General features: G+C 35.8%; 1 protein-coding gene across 2 annotated transcripts; it reads left to right on the top strand.

The window, feature by feature from the left end:
- The first annotated feature begins 3,501 nt into the window (after positions 1-3,501).
- LOC132630232 (soluble inorganic pyrophosphatase 4) lies at positions 3,502-8,542 on the top strand. 2 transcript variants are annotated; one of them, XM_060345824.1, is made up of 10 exons: positions 3,503-3,620; positions 3,719-3,757; positions 5,441-5,585; positions 5,685-5,713; positions 6,264-6,329; positions 6,408-6,515; positions 7,388-7,453; positions 7,523-7,643; positions 7,799-7,880; positions 8,187-8,542. In XM_060345824.1, exons 3-10 carry the CDS (start codon positions 5,450-5,452, stop codon positions 8,227-8,229), a joined length of 651 nt encoding a protein of 216 aa, XP_060201807.1. In that variant the 5' UTR covers positions 3,503-3,620; positions 3,719-3,757; positions 5,441-5,449; the 3' UTR covers positions 8,230-8,542. The 2 variants fall into 2 exon arrangements, with proteins under 2 accessions (XP_060201806.1, XP_060201807.1); XM_060345823.1 differs by having other exon boundaries at positions 3,502-3,620; positions 7,388-7,643.
- The last annotated feature ends 12,095 nt before the right edge of the window (positions 8,543-20,637 follow it).

The following is a 20,637-nucleotide window of genomic DNA, read 5'->3' on the forward strand; positions in this document are numbered from 1 at the left end:
AGTTTCAAATACTGTACCATGCCCACCCCTACTTCTGGGTGCATTAATAGTGTGTGAATTCTTGAGAAAATTTAGGATTTGAAATTTACAAGTTCTGAAGTTTAAGAAAGCGATCTTAAGTGTAGTAACTGAATTCTAACAAATACATTCATTTGAATCATGTACTTGAGTAATTAAAAAGGTCCAAATTAAATATACCACCGCGAAATTAAAAAATTCTAAATATATCTCTTGACAATTAAAAAGGTCCAAATATACCAGTGTAGTTTCCACTGTTAGTAAAAGGGGCATATTTGCACCTTTTTAATTATTCTAGGAATATTTGAGATAAAAGATAACTTAGGGAATTTATGAGCCGATAGGCTAACGAATAGTAAATACAAGACAAATCACAAACATTAAGGCAAATTTTAATCCCATTTTCGTTTAATTCTATACATATTTAATAAGAATTTTTAATAGATATACATGGTTTAGACGAAAATTATTGGATTCAGCTAAACTCTAGGTTGAAGACTACCTTCAAGAACCTAGAACAATAGGTAACTTTTGATAGGGAATCTGATATGTCAACATGATATAGTGGAGCAATCGCCTATTATAATCGATTAAGTTGTACTAATGGTAGAAGAAATCTTATACTATAAATAAATGTATATATTACTTAAATCCTTATAATATTCCTATATAGTGGAAGATTGTGATGTATCAACTGAACTTAGATTTCTTCAAATTTGGAACAATTCTTATACCGGTTTATTCATATTTTCTTAAGAAAAAAAGGTGAGAAGAATAGATGTGTCAACATAAAGGAAAGGTGGGTGGAATCGTCGTTATAAAGCCAGGTCACATGCATGCAGAAAATGAAAAAGAAAAGAAAAAAGAAAAAGAAAAAGAAAAAGTGGGAGAATGTTCGAATTAGAAGTTACTTCAACGCTACTTATTCTATCCCCACTCATATATTCCACGTTCTAGAACAAATAAATTATGGGTATGTCATACTATATGTTTGGTACGAAGAATACTATTCTTTAAAAATATTTTTAGTAAAAACACATTCTTTTACTATTTTCCTAGTGTATGATAAGTAAGCAGAACATATTAATATCTTAAAAGCGTCTATGCATAATTTATGATAAACACTACGAGTGTGGTGGTGCCATGGTGGATGTCGGGGGTAGAGGGGGAGCAAGGTGTTTGGGGTTGGGAAAGAGATAATTAATGTAGAATGCCGCTGATGAAACTTACTTTTTCTACTTCTATTAGGGAAGTCATTTTCCTAATTTTTAAAGAATCTATTTTTTTTTTTAAAAAAAAAGTAATTTTCAAAATATTTTGACCAACCCTACCTGAAAAAACTCGCCCTACCGAACACGCTCTATAACATCACGAAATATACATCTATCAATAGTGGTAGACACTGTCTCGTTGCAGGTTCAACTGCATTCAATATTTATAAGACAAAGTTTAAATATGTGTGTGTGAAAAATTATTAAAATTTTAACACAATTAAATTTGAACTCCATACTTATTTTTTAAAAGTATAATAAGTTCAACTTTAAAAATCTTTAAGATTGAATCTATTAAATTTAAATCTTGATTTTAATAGCAATGTCAAAATTTAAATCTTAGTAATTTCCTGATCATTGCTGACTCGATCTATCTTATCCTCCTATATGGCCATATCGACTTTCCAAAAATAAGAGAAAAATAAATATAAAGTAGATGTTTTAAAATTATATTTCATACTTGCGAGCACGAGAATATTTGAATAACTCGCCAAACTCGAGGTATTTTTTGTTAAAGAAAAGTAAGTATAATCTACACAGTTTTTAAATGAGATTTTTAAATAATACTATTTATGGTACCAACATGGGATATCAAAATTGAACAACATGCACAAGATATATTTTTGTTAAAGAAAAATAAGTTGTTTCCACGTCTAAAGTTGGACCAAATGTCTATGTCTTTACTTACTATTTATTGTATTCACGTTTTAATTCCATCATTTCTTTATAGTATAATGACGAATATATATATATATATATATATATATATATATATATATATATATATATGATCACGAATATAGTTCTAATCAAACTTGCTAAAAGTGTCAATAACTAATGGTAATTAGCTATTTGTAATGGAAACAATATATGCATAATTATTTGCTGAAAACTGTTGAAATTGTAATAAGAAAGATCCCAAGAAATTTGTTAGTAGAATTTTTAGAAATTACTTTTCTTCAATGAAAATTATAATTCCGTAAAAAATAAGAGGGAATTTCCATTTTGCTGTCGTATAAGCAAAAAAAAGCAAGTCATGTCCTATTTCCATTTGTATATATTAATTTTTCATTCAAAATTAGCTATTTTTGGTCTTGAATAATTTAAATTCACATCGTCTAAATTTCATTTAAAAGAAAAAATCATTCTTTATTAAGATTTTTTCATATCAGGAAGTAAGGATAAAGAGATTCTATTCATCCCATGTAATATTTGTTGTCTTTTATCTAAATGTTTTAAAGTCAGATGTTATTTCTATAAACTTTATTCTATAACTACAACTATGTTAATACTTTTTACTATTAAATTAACATATTATTAAATCATATATATGTCATATAAAATGAAATTAGATGAGGAGTATATTTGTTCTCACGAATATTCCCTCCACCGCACAAAACTTAATCCCTTTAACGGTAACTTCCCACCCTTCATTTCCCGTCAAATCATCAAGGCAACCGTTAGGAACTACGTTACTTTCAACGTTTTAGGTCCCACCACTCCGACATCCATAACCCAATAAACAACCTCCACGTGTAATGGTATTTCTAATATTCGCTTCCACAATAGAATCTTCCGTCTTCAAGTAAAAAATAAAATAAAAAATTAAAGAGAAACGTAAGATTCCATTTGCTTTTCACTTTTCTTTTTTCAGAATATTATTTCAAAAAATTGTTTGAATATAGAATTGTTATGACTTTTCCGAATTCAAGTTGAATTTCAGAATTTTTGAAAATTCTAATAACTCAAAAAGCTATTTTCACGATTTCGAATCACTCACGAATATTTAAAAACTGCTCCGATTTGTATTCATATTCAAACACAACTCCAAATTAAATAACATTTTCAACTCATAAACAAATACTACTATGTATATCCCCGTAACATTTTTCGCTTCCCAAAGATTCAAAATGTATTAATTTGAACGAACATTTTAAAATGTATTTTTTCACCAAATTAAATTCATGGTGTTTTTTTTAATGTAGTTTTCGACTTTATAAAATTTAATCTTAAATATTAATTAATCTTATCAATTTAACTTTAAATTTTAGTATCACATAAATTGAGACGAAAGAATTATTATTAATTCCAAGTATCATAATTCTTACCTGTAACGGATATTTATAATATTCGGTTCCACGTTAGAATCTTCCGTCTGCAGGAAAAAAAAACAAAAAAAAATCACGTAAGAAATGTGCATTTTGTTTCTCTTTCTTTTTGTTATTTTTTGTAGCTTGAGCCAGCTTAAATGGCAAAGTATTAGAGCGGGAAGAAGGGGTGGGGAAACGCGTTTTACAGTGTGTACTGTATCATCAAAGAGAGAAGACAAGTGTACTAACTCTCTCCTTTACTCAACAGCTTTCTAGGGTTTATTCTCTATAAATACTCTTCCTCCCTTTGCCGTTGTTCATACGCTTTCTCTTTTGCAGATCTGACCTCTATTTTCCCACCGACACTTCGTTCTTCAGGTATAGATTGTTTTACTTTTTGCGTTTGATTTCACTTAATTATTATTTGGTAAATGTGCTTTGATGATCTTCATTTACTTGTTGTTTCAGGCATTCATTTCCATATTTTTTGTTCGTTTTCTAGTAAAGCTTTTACGGATCGTTTTATTCACGGCATTTCCTACATTTTTTACTGATATATTTGGTTTATATTTCACTCTGTTTTTGTTGTTTATATTTTTTTTTTACTTCAACGCATTTTCCGTACTTTTTGGCGTTTGAATTAACTTTTGTTCTGTTATTTATCAAGGCGCGAGTTATTGTTTGGTAAATGTGCTTTGATGATCTTCATTTCCTTCTTTCAGGCATTCTATTTCCGTGTATTTTTTTGCTTTTCATTTTTGTTCGTTTTGTAGTAATTTTGGTTTTCGTTTCGCTCTTTTTTTTTCCCCCTCTTTGTCAATACACAAATATCTTTGTAGTCAATGCTTTAAGGACTTAATTTCCTTATTCATTTCTATTTTTGAAGCTTTTTTTTTCTTCTTCTTCTTCTTCCGTACTATGATTTTACTTTTATTCTGTTATTTTTCAATGTGCGAGTGATTCTTCTGTAAATGTACTTTCATGATCTTCATTTACTTGTTTCAGTCATTGATTTCCATGTTTTTTTCGTTTTTTAGTAATGCTTTTAGCATTTAGGGATCGGTTTCTTCACGGCATTTTCTCCCACTTTTTACTGATATTTTTGGTTTTTTTTTTTTTTTAACTCTGATTTTTGTTCTAGTTGATGGATAAATGTCTTTGTAGTTAATGGTTTAAGGACTTAATTTCCTTATTCATTTCTATTTTTGAAGCTTTTTTTTGTTTGAAACGATTTTGTTTCTTCATGTATAGATAGCTTTTAGTATATTTGGTTTAATGAGTTTAGTGCATTTGTTTCTCTATTTTAGGCTTTGATTTATTTTCTGAAGCTTTTTGTCGTTTTTTGCCATATGTATATTTCATGTATTTCTCATTTTCCGGATTGCATTTCGTGTAGTGTTGGTTTTTTTTTTTTGGGGGAAAATTACGGTCTATGTCTACTGGGAGAAAATATTTACGCCACATAGCCCAAATTTTGAGTTTGTTAGCCAGTTTAACCCATATATGTGTATAAACACCTCTTATGCACTATTATACACCTTTATACAAGGTTGATACATTAAATAATGCCTTCCCCCCAGGTATAATGTTGTATAATATTGTATATTGGGCTACATGTTGGGTTGTATATTTTTGAAAATTTCCTGTTTTCTTCCTTGTTACAACTTAAATATTAACAACAGTTTTGTAATTCGAGCAACCAGTATTGCATAGCTAGAGTTAAAATGAGATAGAGCTGGCCTTGCTGGTTGTACCTATACAACAGAGCTGCAAATTGTAACCTCTATATCAAATGTATATCCTATTTTTACATTACGTATTAGAATAAGGTCTTTTTTCTTTGTCCACGGGAAGATAATGATTTTCGGTGTTATTGAAATATAAATCCCGACTGATATTTCCTGGATGTTTAAAGTTTGTCACTGGTCTGTAATATGCATATATTTCTTCCCTGTTGTTTTTGTTGGACAACTTTGTTTGATGCCTCTGCTCCGAAAGTTAGCATTTGCTTTTCCCATACCTATGGAGATTCTTACGTGCTACTAATACCTTGATGTCCAGCTAGCAATTATGGTTCCACCAATCGAAACTGCAGTCAAGGCCTCAGTGTCCCACAAGTTATCCATTCCACCTCTTAACGAAAGAATACTTTCTTCCATGACACGGAGATCAGTTGCAGCTCATCCTTGGCATGATCTCGAGATAGGTATTTTTACATTCTGTAAGGGGCAACACCCTTTCTCACAACTGTGTAAAGAAATGGCTCCTGGAATATTCATGAGATAAAATTTATGTTTTGCTGCAGGACCTGATGCCCCAAAGATTTTTAATGTGGTAAGGATTCTTTATATTGCTTCAGAACTTTCGAACTGTTACTTGATATGGTTACACCTTCGTATCAGTTCATACGAATAAGTCAATTTATGTTTCACATATAAGCTGAATAATAACTGGCTCTCTCTGCATGTTAACTCTTTTTAATATTTAGCTTAGGTAATATAAAGTCCAAAACAGATTGTAAATCTTTGAGTTCTAAATGTGCAAGCAAGTAAGATTGGTCTTCTAGGCCAATGCGAAAACCAATGCTCTAATTTCACATAGGAGCAGCTGACAAAATCTGAATCAACTGAAATATTTCCAAGAAGTCTTCTTTAGCCCACGCTCTGACTTTATGCTATCCTAGTTAGTGGTGCTTTACTTCTCTAGTTGTAATCTCTAAGAGCTTCACTATATAAGGTGGCTTTTCACCTAGGTACCTTAGGGCTTACTAGAGGCTACTATATGGTTCAAGTTATTATGTTCCCTGATTTTATATATATGGGTAATGTTAGTTCTTGGTTAAGAAATATCTTCTGTATGTTAACCTACCAATTGGTTGGTGAAGGTGGTTGAGATCAGTAAGGGGAGCAAGGTGAAGTATGAACTTGACAAAAAAACTGGACTGATCAAGGTATAAGTTGTATCTTTTGAAATGAGTAAAATTATGAAAGTTTTTAGCCGAGTTACCTGAAACACTCTGTCATTCCAGGTTGACCGTGTTCTTTACTCATCAGTTGTATACCCCCACAACTACGGGTTCATCCCTCGTACACTCTGTGAGGACAGTGACCCTCTGGATGTCTTAGTCATCATGCAGGTAAGCTGATGATCCTTTCCCATTGTCCTGATAAACAACACACTGCGGATATTAGCTAATTGTTGAACTGCTGCTTAGGTTTGAGAACTTATGTTATAACTTACATGTTTCATGTGTAAGGGAGGGTCAAGATATAGTTAGGTTGTAACTTACCTAAATCACTCTTTAAACTTCCAAACCTATATGTACTACTAAAATGGTGCTGGAGGCAGAAAAGCTGAACTGGTTCTGGTGTTAGGTCTTATTATAGGCATTTGTGATCTCAGTATTTGCTCTGGAAAAAAATGTTTGCTTTTAAGATAGATTTTTGACTTCAAACAACTTTCTCCAACTTTATGTTACCTTGTATAACCTATTGACTTCCATATTAATCCTTCCGTCCCAATTTAGATGACACTTTTTTCTTTTTAGCCAGTCCCAAAAGAGTAGTAACACTTTTCTATATATAGTAACAATTTAACTTTAAAATAATCATTTTACCCTTAATAAGATGGTTTATAGCCACACAAATATCTATGGCTTATTTTAGACCACAAGTGTCAAAAGTCATTCTTTGTTTCTTAAACTCCGTGCATAATCCAAACACAATCACATAAATTGGGACGGAGGGAGTTTATGTTTTGATCTATATGTTGTAAAACTGTCGAGTTTTCTTAAGAAGCCAAACCTACAATAGTTTGCTAGTGCTGCAGTGCATGGGTCTCAAGGAAGTGCACAAGTTAACCTTGTGTGGCCTTTGCAATGCATATACTTGCAAATCAAGGAAATTATCAATATTGTGGCTTTTAGCTGTATGAACTGTGCTTCGAGTTTTAAGAGGATGCCTATCAACAGTTATTTCTTCTCTTGATTCTTATCATGCTAATTTACAGGAACCTATTCTTCCTGGTTGCTTTCTTAGGGCCAAAGCAATTGGTCTTATGCCCATGATTGATCAGGTATATATCTTTTTTAAAGTAAAAATTTCGTCCCAATCTTGCCATATATTAATTCTATTCAGAACACAGGGAGAAAAGGATGACAAGATAATTGCTGTCTGTGCTGATGATCCTGAGTATAAGCACTACACTGATATCAACGAGCTGCCACCCCATCGTTTGGCTGAGATCCGTCGCTTCTTTGAGGATTGTATCCTTTTCTAATATCACAAATCTTAGGACAACATGCATTTTAATTTCAGATGTTTATGAATTTTTCATGATGTGTTCGTTTACTGTTTGGTGTGTGCAAGCATGAATAAGGAGAATTTGAGTATATCGTTTGGTCCTTGACGAATGTATCAGACAAGAAAAATGAGAACAAGGAAGTTGCTGTTAATGACTTTCTTCCAGCTGCCAAAGCCTTCGAAGCAGTCGAGCATTCTCAGTAAGTTTACTTAGCACTTTCTCAAACATTACCATAAGTACAACTTTTCTCCCTTCTGGAGACCGAACAAACAACATAGATGTTATATAATAAGCATAGAGGGCATTGTGTTCAAATTACTAAAGATGCAAAATCAGAATCATAAATTTTTAACCTGACCAGACCAGACCAGATATTCTCTGGCCAGATAACAAGATCTGGAGTAGCTATCATTAGTCTTAGTGAATTAGGTTCTAATATAAAGTCATATTGCAATCTTTTTTTGCTTCCACTTGCTGCTTAATTGATAAAGTTCTTTCTTCTCAGGGATCTATATGCGGACTACATCGTGGAGAGCCTGAGGAGATGATAGTCTTTTCATCTTCCTCAAGTCGTGAATGCTGGTCGATATTACATTTTTCACACTAATATACCATATAATAGGACTGCTCTAATATTTTGTCTACCTGTACTGCAAAGCACAGTTATACGATGCAGCATGTGCATATAACATGCTATATACAATACGCTTGTATTATCTACTGCGTGGGAAATTAATTCCATACAGTACAAGATGATGACGAAAAGGAAACTTCATGTTTCCCCTGGTCAAATTTTGTAAGATTTGAACTATCTCAATTGTCCGGTTTATGAAATGGATTATATACGAAGTTAAGTGTGTATGCCTTCTGTTCTGTTCCCTAATCTTAATTGGCTTGTATATTGGACCAGATGTTGTCTATTTTGATCTGTTCAAACTTAGTAAGGAGGATCTTAAGGTTTATTTCGTATTTCCTTTGGCATATGTAATATTCAGTTTCTTTATCTCAGTAACAGCTTTTATCGTCCAAAACAAATCATGAAATTCTGCGTTCATAGTACGAAGGTTAATCAAAGGAAACTAAGAGCCCGTTTGGATTGGCTTGAAAGTTGCTTATAAGCTGTTTTCAGTTTTTTTGAGTGTTTGGTTGACCAGCTTAAAGTCATTTTGTGCTTAAAATAAGCTCAAAAACATAATTGAGCCCATTTGATTTAGTTTATTTAAAGCAGCTTATAAGCCAAAAAAAAAAAAAAGTTAAACCATTCCAACTTATTTTTTTTAGCTTATAAGTCCATCTAAACAGGCTCTAAGCACACTGAAGTAGCTATAGTGAGATAGGCAGATCCAACCAAACAAAAAAAAAAAAACAACAACAGAGAGAGATGTGTGCAAACAGAAGTTAGTTCAGTTTGAGAGACCAAAACTAGCATATTAGGGAACGTAGAGCAACAGAATGACAAATTCATATCGTGTGAAGAACTTCCCTACAAAAATAACAACAACAACATATCCGTGAAATCTCACAAAGTGGAGTCGGTAATAGAAAAAAGTAGGGCTTCTCAGTACAGTCAAAAGAAAATTAAGAAGGTGGAGCAACAGAATGACAAATTCATATCGTGTGAAGAACTTCCCTACAAAAATAACAACATACCCGTGAAATCTCACAAAGTGGAGTCGGTAATAGAAAAAAGTAGGGCTTCTCAGTACAGTCAAAAGAAAATTAAGAAGGTGGAGCGACAGGATGACAAATTCATATCGTGTGAAGAACTTCCCTACAAAAATAACAACAACATATCCGTGAAATCTCACAAAGTGAAGTCGGTAATGTCACGCCCCGAACCATGGCCTGGACGTAACACGGCACTCGGTGCCTGACTGCATGTGACCGAGCGAACCACATGGCTTGCTGAATCATCATGATACATAACATAAGCGGAATATAACGTGAATGCATGATGAGCCTTTATAAAACATGGTAAGTCATAATACTTAATAAAATACTTGTTTAAACATGAGTGAGCCAAAATGGGTATACGACTCCAAATTTCTGACATGACATAACTGACTTGTCTAGTCTATGAAACCTCTATCATGAGTCTGACTGGAAAACATACTTACTGGGACAAGGCCCCCAGCGTACCTTCAGATGCATAACTAAGCATAAAACAAAAGTTGACTAAACCCCGAATGAGATGGGGCTCACCAATAAGCTGATACGAATGCTGTCTTACTGAGCAGATGTGTCGTCCTGTATATCAGTACCTGCATCGTGAAATGCAGGCCCCCGGGCAATAAAAAGGGGACGTCAGCACATTGAATGTACTGGTATGTAAAACAACTGAAAGAAATAACATGGGACATGGAATAACATGATAAGAACTGAAACTGAAAACCTGGACATGAACATGAGTGCATACATATATATATAAAACATGGTAAAACTATCATAAGTAGGGAGAGCAATAACTTATAACCGATCCATGGTCTGGTGCTTGCGTCCCGCCAGCAGAACACTCAGTCCTTGCCAGGGAACATGAGATTTAATAAAATATGAAAGGATCCAGTCATTATGAGAGATCGTCCGGGACATGGGTGGAGCGATCCTCATCCTACGGTGGCTACGTAGTTTCAGGCTATCTGAAGCCCTCCTCGGTAATTAATGCAACTCCCAAACATGAACATGTAAAATAGTGGCACTTGCTGCCCATGGTATATCATGAATCGTAACTTGCTTGTACATGGTATTCATGATCATAACTTGCTTGTACATGGTTTTCATGAATCATAACTTACTTGTACATGATTTTCATAAATCATAACTTGCCTGTACATGGTTTTCATAAACCATAACTTGCTTGTACATGGTATTCATGAATCATAACTTGCTTGTACATGGTTTTCATAAATCATAACTTGTAAGTATAGTTTCATAAGATAACTTGTCATAGTCTTGCAAAACATGTTTTTGATGCATGAGTAATAACAATAGTTCATAATCATATATATATACTTGACTTGAAAACATGCTTGTAACTTGCTGGATGAAATCATAAAGTTTCATATAAACATAATGAGAACACATGAGGAAGAATTCATGATTCATGGATTAAGCTAGGATTTCCTAATAACCGTAATGGAAGATTAGGAATGCAATAACGAATATAGATACAAAATTCATGCACATAAATACATAATTACGGGCTACCAGTATGTTGGGTTTAATGCCCTAGTATTTGAACTTCATGGATTTTACGAAACGGGTCATGGGGAAGAACATAGAGATTCCCACATGTGGATGGAAGTTATACATACCTTAACTTCCTGCTTTTGAGCGTATCACAATGTCCTTCAATCCCTTCAACTTTAATCTATAGCAATACAGGTCATAGGGACTCTATATTAGCAACAATATCCATGTTTTGTTCATCTAAGCATTTTATCAAACACTTGGTGGGCATGAAGCTCCACAACCTTCATTAATGGTGATTTCTTCACCCAATTCCCATTCTATTACTTCTAGGTGATTCGACAATCTTAATTAGATGTAATTGACATCATTCTTCATCACCCATATGAATACAACAATCCCAAGTCAACAATCCCAAAAACCCTAGCATAGTTCATATAATTCTCTTTATCAAACCCATTTACTATTCTCCCAAGAACTTATCAACACTTTAATCATCATGAAATATCATAAAACTTACCTTGGTTATTGTAGGAATAAGCCTTGAGTTGAAATACTTCACTTGAACAAAACCCTAGTTCCACCTTCTATGTAATTTCTTGACTTTAATGGATTTGATGTGTTTCTCACACTTAGTTTTGTGGATTGATGAAGTGGATCTTTAGTTTCACTTGGATTCTTGCATATGAAGTGTTTGGATGGCTCTAGAGAACCCTTGAGTCGTGTAGGAGAAATGGGAATGAAAAAAAATGGGTTTGGGTCTCTTATTAACATCTTAAAATCTGACCCATCGGGCAATTCTACGCCCATTTTTACGTTCCGTATAATGGTTTTACGGACCGTATAACTCACCGTAAAACCATTCCAGTGATTTGGACATTCTGTGCTCATTTTACGGTGTGTTTTACGTCCCGTATAATGGTTTTACGGACCGTATAACTTACCGTAAAACCATTCCAGTGATTTGGACATTCTGTGCTCATTTTACGGTGGTCTGAGTCAATTTTACGGACCGTAAAATTGAACCGTAAAACTGACCAACGAAATATCATTCTCTGTGACCATTTGACGGACCGTATAAATATTTTACGGACCGTCAAAATGTTTTACGGACCGTCAAATGGTCCGTCAAAATTCTTCTGCTCGGACAGTCTGTCGTATAATGGGCATAACTCTTTGCACAGATGTCCGTTTGAGGCCCATAATATACCGTTGGAAAGCTATTTCAAAGGGATACAACTTTCATCAAGAAAGTTTTCCCAAATTCCAAATTAATAATGGGGTTATGGTCGTTGGAAGTAAGGCCATCTATAAACTCACTTGCAAACATGCCCCGTAGAGTGGTTTTCAACTTTGTTTTGCCCAAAGACTCTTCTCAAGTCTTGATTGGGTTTCAAACACCATTTATACACTACTAAAATTGGGTTCATTATACCCCCATCTTATAATACAAATCTTAACCCGAATGCACGAGGTGTTAAAATATCTCCTCCTTGGGATCATTCGTCCTCGAATGATGGGTCTTGGTTAAGGATATGGCTGGACATAACTTGAATATATGAACGTGAAGAAACATGACATGGAATGTCACGACCCAGCCCCGTGGGCCGCGACTGGTGCCCTACTTGGGCACCCAGACAGACAAACATATCAAATCGTAACACATTTTAGCACAACCATATCCATATATATAACAAAATCCGACAAGGCTATCAAATGTATCAAAAGCCGACAAGGCTAACAAATGGCACAACGGCCCCAAAACATATACAAAATGCACGCCGACAAGGCTGCCATAACGAATAAGGTCATACAAACACATCTGAACAGAAGTAGGCACACATACCCACAAATACGTCTACAGACCTCTAAACAGACAAACCGAATCATATGGCGGGACAAGGCCCCGCCGTGCCCCTGAACAAATACATATATACATAGCGAACGAATATATACCAAAATGTGTGCTCTGAAATGAGAAGAGGGTGTCCTAAATGGGTAGATCACCAAACTGTGCGTCTGTACCTGCGGGCATGAAACGCAGCCCCCGAAGAAAGGGGGTCAGTACGAAATATGTACTGAGTATGCAAAGCAGAATATACAGAAAGCAAATCTGAGTCATAAACGAAATGGAAGTACCAAACATAAGTGCAAATCCAACATATCAAAATTTGCTTACTTTAAAAAATATGTAAGTAATGCATAGGGTACAGAAGAATATGGTTGCCCACCCGTCAATGGCGCCATAACACAGCATAACACCAGAAAGTTTCAAATCTCCGTATCCCCGTCACATATCACATCACAACATAACGCCATACACAGCATAACACCAAATATAGGTGGAACCCGACCCTCATTAGCGAGTAGCTCGGAGAACCATAACACAGCATAACTCCGGAGTATATCAAAATGCGCACGATAACAGAACCGGCCCGGGATCCGGCGAAAGATATAACAGAACGCACGAGCAGAGTCATAAGTAACCATATGCATAAAATCATTATCATAGACTCAAATATAAGTAAATGACCATACTTGAAATTCGAAATGATAATCATACCAAATTCTTTCAAAAGTCGTCTGAATTACATAAAGGAAAGTCGTGGGACCCACGGATGGGTATTGCCCGAATCGGGCCCGCCTATGGAAAATATACTCATTATATGCCATATAAACTTCTACAAAAATATTGAAGCAATCCGAGTCTTTCGGTAAAAGATATGGCGTTCACAAATTACGAAATTCTTTAAAGTGAAACCTTTTTATGCAAAGTTCGGAAAGCGATTATTTCAAAGACATAATGGTTCATATTTCATCAAATCATACATAAAAGTGCCAAGGAATATTTATAAGGCTCATAACATGCTCGGATTTCGAATCTTAGAATTTTCCTCAAGGCTTATAATCTAGCCTATTGCAAACTAAGGCATGCCAAAAGAAAGAAGGGTTGCGCTTTACATACCTCGTACGCACTCCAAGATAGCCAATCTAAAGTAAATCCCAATCTACGCCTCGGGCTCCCCAAGGTCTACAAATATGCCAACGAATATCCAATATTAAACATAGGCACTTAAGCCATTCATTCCAAACTAACATTAAATTCTACAGAAAATTCGGCAGCATTTCCCCTGTAAATAGGCCAACCCGAGAATTTAACTCGCTCAAAATCAACAGCAACAACCACAATAACCAACCTAGCAACTCCAATAACCAATCCGAAAGACAATATTACATTAATACTCTCTTTTTCATCATTCGACAACTTTCCAAATATTCAATTCAACGGCTTACCTTCAAGCCAACATCAACGCCTATACATTCAAATACTAACCCAAACCCATACTAACAACATTCAAGAACATTCTAAACAATTCACATAATATTTCCAACGATCCAACAATTTCTCCAAATTGGGCTGAAAACAGCTCCTAAACTATAACATAACGATGCCCGAAATTCTAACGAACACTTACAACACACCAAGCAGCCCATATACACTTCTTACGCCTTATTTCATGCCATCTTTTCAGCAAATTTCAGGGAAATACAACAGCAGCCACACGACACCACATCATCTATTCATATGCAAGTAAATCACATTATTATCTCTATAATCCTTACAACAACCCACAACAATTTTAACTCCAACTCTAACCATTAAATTCCTTCATTCTCATCACATAATCTATGATTACAACAACCAAAATATTAATTCAAATCAGTCCATCAAATTTCAATTAAAAACAGCCCCTACGGCATTCAACAACATTTCAACAACATTCCAACATTCGTGCAATTCATGTTACCAAGTTACAACTATGCTTCAACATCAAGATACATAATTTCACACATACAATTTACATTTGCATATTCCCCACACGTCCAACTTCATCATCAAACACATAGAAAAATGATCAACTCTTACCTTAACAAGTTGGATTTTTCCACTTAGCTAGAATTTGTGAAATGAACTAATACTTGTTCTTGTTGCTCCAAATGAATTCTCCACGTTATTATCACCTTCCTAAGGGCTGAAATACCTAGAAAATATGATTTTTGGATCAACAAATTTGAGCTCCAATTTTGCTAGCCATGGCCGAATGCCATGGCTTATGCTCTCTCTCTCTCTCTAGCTTGTATATCAACGTTTCCTTCACGTATACACCATATTAAACCTTTAATCCAAATTGATAACATGAGTAGGAGGTTGAAATTACCTTTAGAAATCAGAATCTTCAAGAATCTTGTTCCTCTTTCCAGCTGCTTGCTTAACAACACAAAAAAAAAAACTTAAGCTACAACTTCTCTTTAACTAATATCATGTCAAGGGTCTAGGATTTAGCTTATATGATGGCTCAATTAGAAAGGGGGTTTGGGAGAGAAAATAAGGGTTTTGGATCTGTTTTAGGTCGTGTGAAATGATATAGGGCAAAGTGGTGACTTATCTATTGAGTTTAATGGGCCTCATGGGCCGAAATGTGAGTGTTTGGGTCGGGTCCAAACTTGCTGCCCTGCCAGCCCAACTTGCATCGTCCATATCTCCTTATCCCGATATCATTTTGACGAGCGGTTTGTTACATTACAAACTAGACTCGATGAACTTCATTTTAGGATTTTGAAACACCTTAAAACTCCTCATATTCAAGGAGATATGCCTCCTACAATATAGACTAAAATCGGGTCCGAAATTTTACTGAAGTTGTTCCGATTCATTTCGTTTAACTTCTAATCCTCTTCCAACCTTATGTAACCTCTTATGCATACATATACACACTTATATACCTCAATAAAAATCCATATACACATCTCGAAGGGTCCAGAGAATCACAATAACCTTAAGCATAACTAGAGAACTCACAAAGCTTTGACGAAACTCCAATCGCAAAAGTATATTCATATCTTTTGTTCATCCTCTATATCATTACTAATAATCTCAAATACTTTAAAAAGTCACTCGCATTACCCCATATACATACTCATAACGCGATTTCAAATCCTTTAGGTTACCATGTCACCTCGGGATACTTAAGGCAACCATATATATAACGATATTCTTACTAACTCGATTAACTTTCCTTGAACCTTCATAACTCATTTTTTTTTCTTGTTTTACTTCAAGTAACACGGATTATTATGGAGTGTAACATGGAACATGGAAATCTGACATGACGTAGTTTCATGAAAACATCCGTGCCCAAACATGAGACATGAATAGCGAATACCTGAACTCGAACGTGAAATGTGAGGCATGAATACATAAGGGACATTATAACTCTTCTCCGAAATGTCATTGAGCCATCATTAATTCGATACTCGTAATTCTTTCCCGACATACAACATATACCTTGCTTTCCTTAACAACTTTCGTCTCATACCTCAAATGTCTTTGAAATCTCATTTAGAATCATTAAATATTACTTCTTACTTGTCAACATGTCGTATACGTCATACCCTTCGTGGGTCTATTCGTGGTATGCTAACAGGAAAATTTTCAAGGTGTAACATTCTGCCCCTCTGTTGGAACATTCGTCCTCAAATGTTAATATTCGGGATTCTACAAAAATTTCGCCAGAGTTTCGCCTGTAATATGGCACTACCAACCTGTCACAACAGCCCATAATATCATTGCCTCACAGGGCTACATCATAATAGCACTACAAATTGGCCACACACGACCAAAAACATGAAAAGAAAGCTTACATACCTCAAAATCTTGGGCTTCATCATAAATCTCTTCTGCGGGCTGAAACAAGTATGGTACATGGATTTCATATCCTCCTCGGCTTCCCATGTAGCTTCCTTAACTTTCTAACTCCTCCACAGGACTTTCACTGAGGCTACTTCCTTAGTTCTCAACTTGCGAACTTGACGATCAAGAATGGCTACGGGGATCTCCTCATAGGTGAGGCCATCCTTATCTATTAGAGTATTAGCAGGAACAACCAACGATGGGTCTCCTACACACTTCCTCAACATGGATACATGAAACACTGGGTGTACAGCGGCCAAATCTTGTGGCAACTCAAGTTCATAAGCTACTAGTCCGATCTTTCGTAGAATTTTGTAAGGTCCAATATATCTGGGGCTGAGTTTTCCTTTCTTGCCAAATCTCATGACACCCTTAATGGGTGAGACTTTAAGGAACACCCAATCATCTATTGAAAATTTTAAGTCCCTTCGCCTCACATCTGTGTAAGACTTCTGGTGACTCTGAGCCGTTTTCAAACGCTCCTGTATTAACTTAACTTTCCCCATAACCTGGTAAACCCAAATCTGATCTTAACAACTCTGCTTCACCAACTTCGAATCAACCAATTGGTGATCTACACCTTTGCTCAAAAGGGTTTCAAACAGTGTTATCCCAATACTAGCATGGTAGTTATTTTTGTAAGTAAACTCAATAAGAGGCGGGTGGTCATCCCAATTACCATTGAAATCAAGGACACATGGTTACTGAACTGAATGAATACATGACTACTAAACTGCTGAGATACTAAATTGAATGTCTATTGAACTGACTGAAGACTGGATGACTGAATACTGAGCTAACTGAATACTGGATTAGCTGAATACTGAGCTGGCATGAATACGTGAGTACTGGAATGATATCTGAGTACTAAGCTGACATAAATATCTAAGTATTGAACTAACATGAATATCATAACATGAGATCTGAATAGCGTATCTGTCTGACCATTTGTCTGAGGATGAAAAGTTGTGCTAAGGTTCACCTCCGTACCCAATCCTTTCTGAAAGGATTTTCAGAAGTTCGCTGTGAACTGAGCACCAAAATATGAAATAATGGACACTAGGGTCCCATACAATCCGGAAATTTCATTAACATATGACTTGGCATAATCTTCTTGTTCAATCTGTGGTCTTAACTGGCAAGAAGTGCGCTGACTTCGTAAGTCTGTCCACAATCACCCAAATTAAATCATTCCTCCTAGGTGAACGAGGTAGACCTGATACAAATCCCATACTGATCATTTCCCATTTCCAGACAGGAATATCAACAGTCTGAGCCAAGCCGCCAGGCCTCTGGTGTTCGGCTTTCACCTGCTGACAAGTCGGGCACTTAGCTACAAAATCTGCCACATCTTTCTTCATATCGTTCCACCAGTAAATCCCATTGATATCATGATACACCTTAGTGGAACCTGGGTAAATGGAATACCTAGAGTTGTGATCTTCTAACATGATTCGCTCTCTGAGCCCATCAACATCTGGAACGCATAATCTGCCTCGATATCTCAAGGTACCATTATCTCCCTCCTGTTCAAAAGCTAAGGCTTTCTATTCGTGAAGCCCCTCTTTCATCTGCAGCAAGTAGGAATCACCAAACTGCTTCTCTCTAACTTCAATGACCAAGCAAGAATGCCATGTTCTGGGCAATAACTCCACCCACTTCGGAGTCTGAAAGTCGAATTCCTAGCTTGGAGAAGTAGTGAAATTCTTTCACCTTAGTTCTCTTGTCTGCCTAAATCATGAGTTGTACTTCCCATACTTGTTTTTTTTTTTTTTTTGAGATACTTCCTAAAATACTCATAGTACGGTTGTACGCTAAGTCTTTTACGAGCACCTTAGAGATTAGAGTCTTGTGCAATGGCACTACCCTTATGACACATAACTGGGCATGATCTCATAGCTTTTCTGTGATCGCCTAATCTATAGTAATTGAACTTTACACGATTCGTTCGACGATCATTCTACTCACTTCGGGTTTCCTCTAAGATGAGGCATATTCCTTATGGAGACTATCTCATTATGCCAACTTAACTGAACTGAGGTTCTTCATATCTCATACTAACCATTCAGGTCTTCAATTATCTCATTGGACTTACTAGCGATTTATGCATCTCCCTCTTAGACCAAGGCTAACATCTTATACTTATAAATTCTTCTCCTTTTGATGGGATTGTAATTAACATTCCTTATCTTCTGCAATTTCTTTGTACTCTACAACACTGACGATTTTTTTTTTGACTCACATCTGAGCAATTTCTCATGGGGAAAAACTAGATTTACTTACATGAACGGGTTGCTACTGTATTCATAACTGGCATACTCCATCTTAACGACTTAACTCTGCTCACACTGTAAATATTAGGACAACCCCTTTTTGACAACTCTTCAAGGCTATTCTTCTGTAGTTTGCTCTTTTACGGCTTAGCTGATTTCTTCTTCCACTAATCACTCTACTCCGAACTTAAATTAATCCCTTGGTTTCTAACACACATTCGGATGTATCCGAACTGTCACCCACTTAAGGTGTTCATCTGAATAGGAATTCAAATCATATTTCTCAAAGTCAGCCGTACTCGTAACTTAGTCAAATATTATTATTACTGTTGACATGGCTTTTCCAGACATATTACAAACTTATATCTCATTCTCCTTCTATTTCTAGGAAAATTTTGGTAGAGTTTCCTCTATATTTCTTACTATCCCAAAACCTACACGCAGGAAATACCAACAATGCCTCACAAGGCCAACATATATACATATATCATATCATATCGTAGCCACACAGGGCTCCCAATTTCGACAACAGTATAAAAATGATAAACTTACCTCATATGTCCAACTCAAACTGTACCTGTTACACTTTCCTGTTTATTTTCCCTTTAAATCTTTAACTGCAGATGGAGTGGGTCCTGATGACTTCCGGTAGAAAACTGTCTACCACTACTCCCTTGAGATCCTCCATGATTTACCTTTTTCCTGTTGACTTAGCTCTATATATTTTTTTTTTATTTCTCTGGTATCCTCTCCCTGTTGTATTCCATTCTCCTTTCTCAAGAACATCATTATCATTCAACAAACTATTCATTCCACTACACCCTTCTCGGGCAACTTACATTGTATTCCACTTTCAATAGCACTTGAAATCTCATTCGTTACCAGTAAGTACTGCACAATTGTACCCCCTATGGGTAAACATCCCTACTTGGACCTTGAATTTTCTGTTCATTTCCTGCGCATTCGAAACGTACGTAATTTATGAGGAAGAGAAGTTTCTTATTGCTCTAAGCTTCATGGCACGATCTAGAGTAGAAAGAAATGAGACAATCCTGAATGTCTTGGTGGTCAACTGTTTATATGTGTGGCGCGCACACACATATAAAAGTGACCCCACTGGACACAGTTTCATAGACTCCCTAAGACACTTGAACCTAGGTTCTGATACCAAGCTTTGTCACGCCCCGAACCATGGCCTGGACGTAACACGGCACTCGGTGCCTGACTGCATGTGACCGAGCGAACCACATGGCTTGCTGAATCATCATGATACATAACATAAGCGGAATATAACGTGAATGCATGATGAGCCTTTATAAAACATGGTAAGTCATAATACTTAATAAAATACTTGTTTAAACATGAGTGAGCCAAAATGGGTATACGACTCCAAATTTCTGACATGACATAACTGACTTGTCTAGTCTATGAAACCTCTATCATGAGTCTGACTGGAAAACATACTTACTGGGACAAGGCCCCCAGCGTACCTTCAGATGCATAACTAAGCATAAAACAAAAGTTGACTAAACCCCGAATGAGATGGGGCTCACCAATAAGCTGATACGAATGCTGTCTTACTGAGCAGATGTGTCGTCCTGTATATCAGTACCTGCATCGTGAAATGCAGGCCCCCGGGCAATAAAAAGGGGACGTCAGCACATTGAATGTACTGGTATGTAAAACAACTGAAAGAAATAACATGGGACATGGAATAACATGATAAGAACTGAAACTGAAAACCT

This window comes from Lycium barbarum, chromosome 3 (assembly GCF_019175385.1).
Source record: "Lycium barbarum isolate Lr01 chromosome 3, ASM1917538v2, whole genome shotgun sequence".
NCBI classification, from domain to species: domain Eukaryota; kingdom Viridiplantae; phylum Streptophyta; class Magnoliopsida; order Solanales; family Solanaceae; genus Lycium; species Lycium barbarum.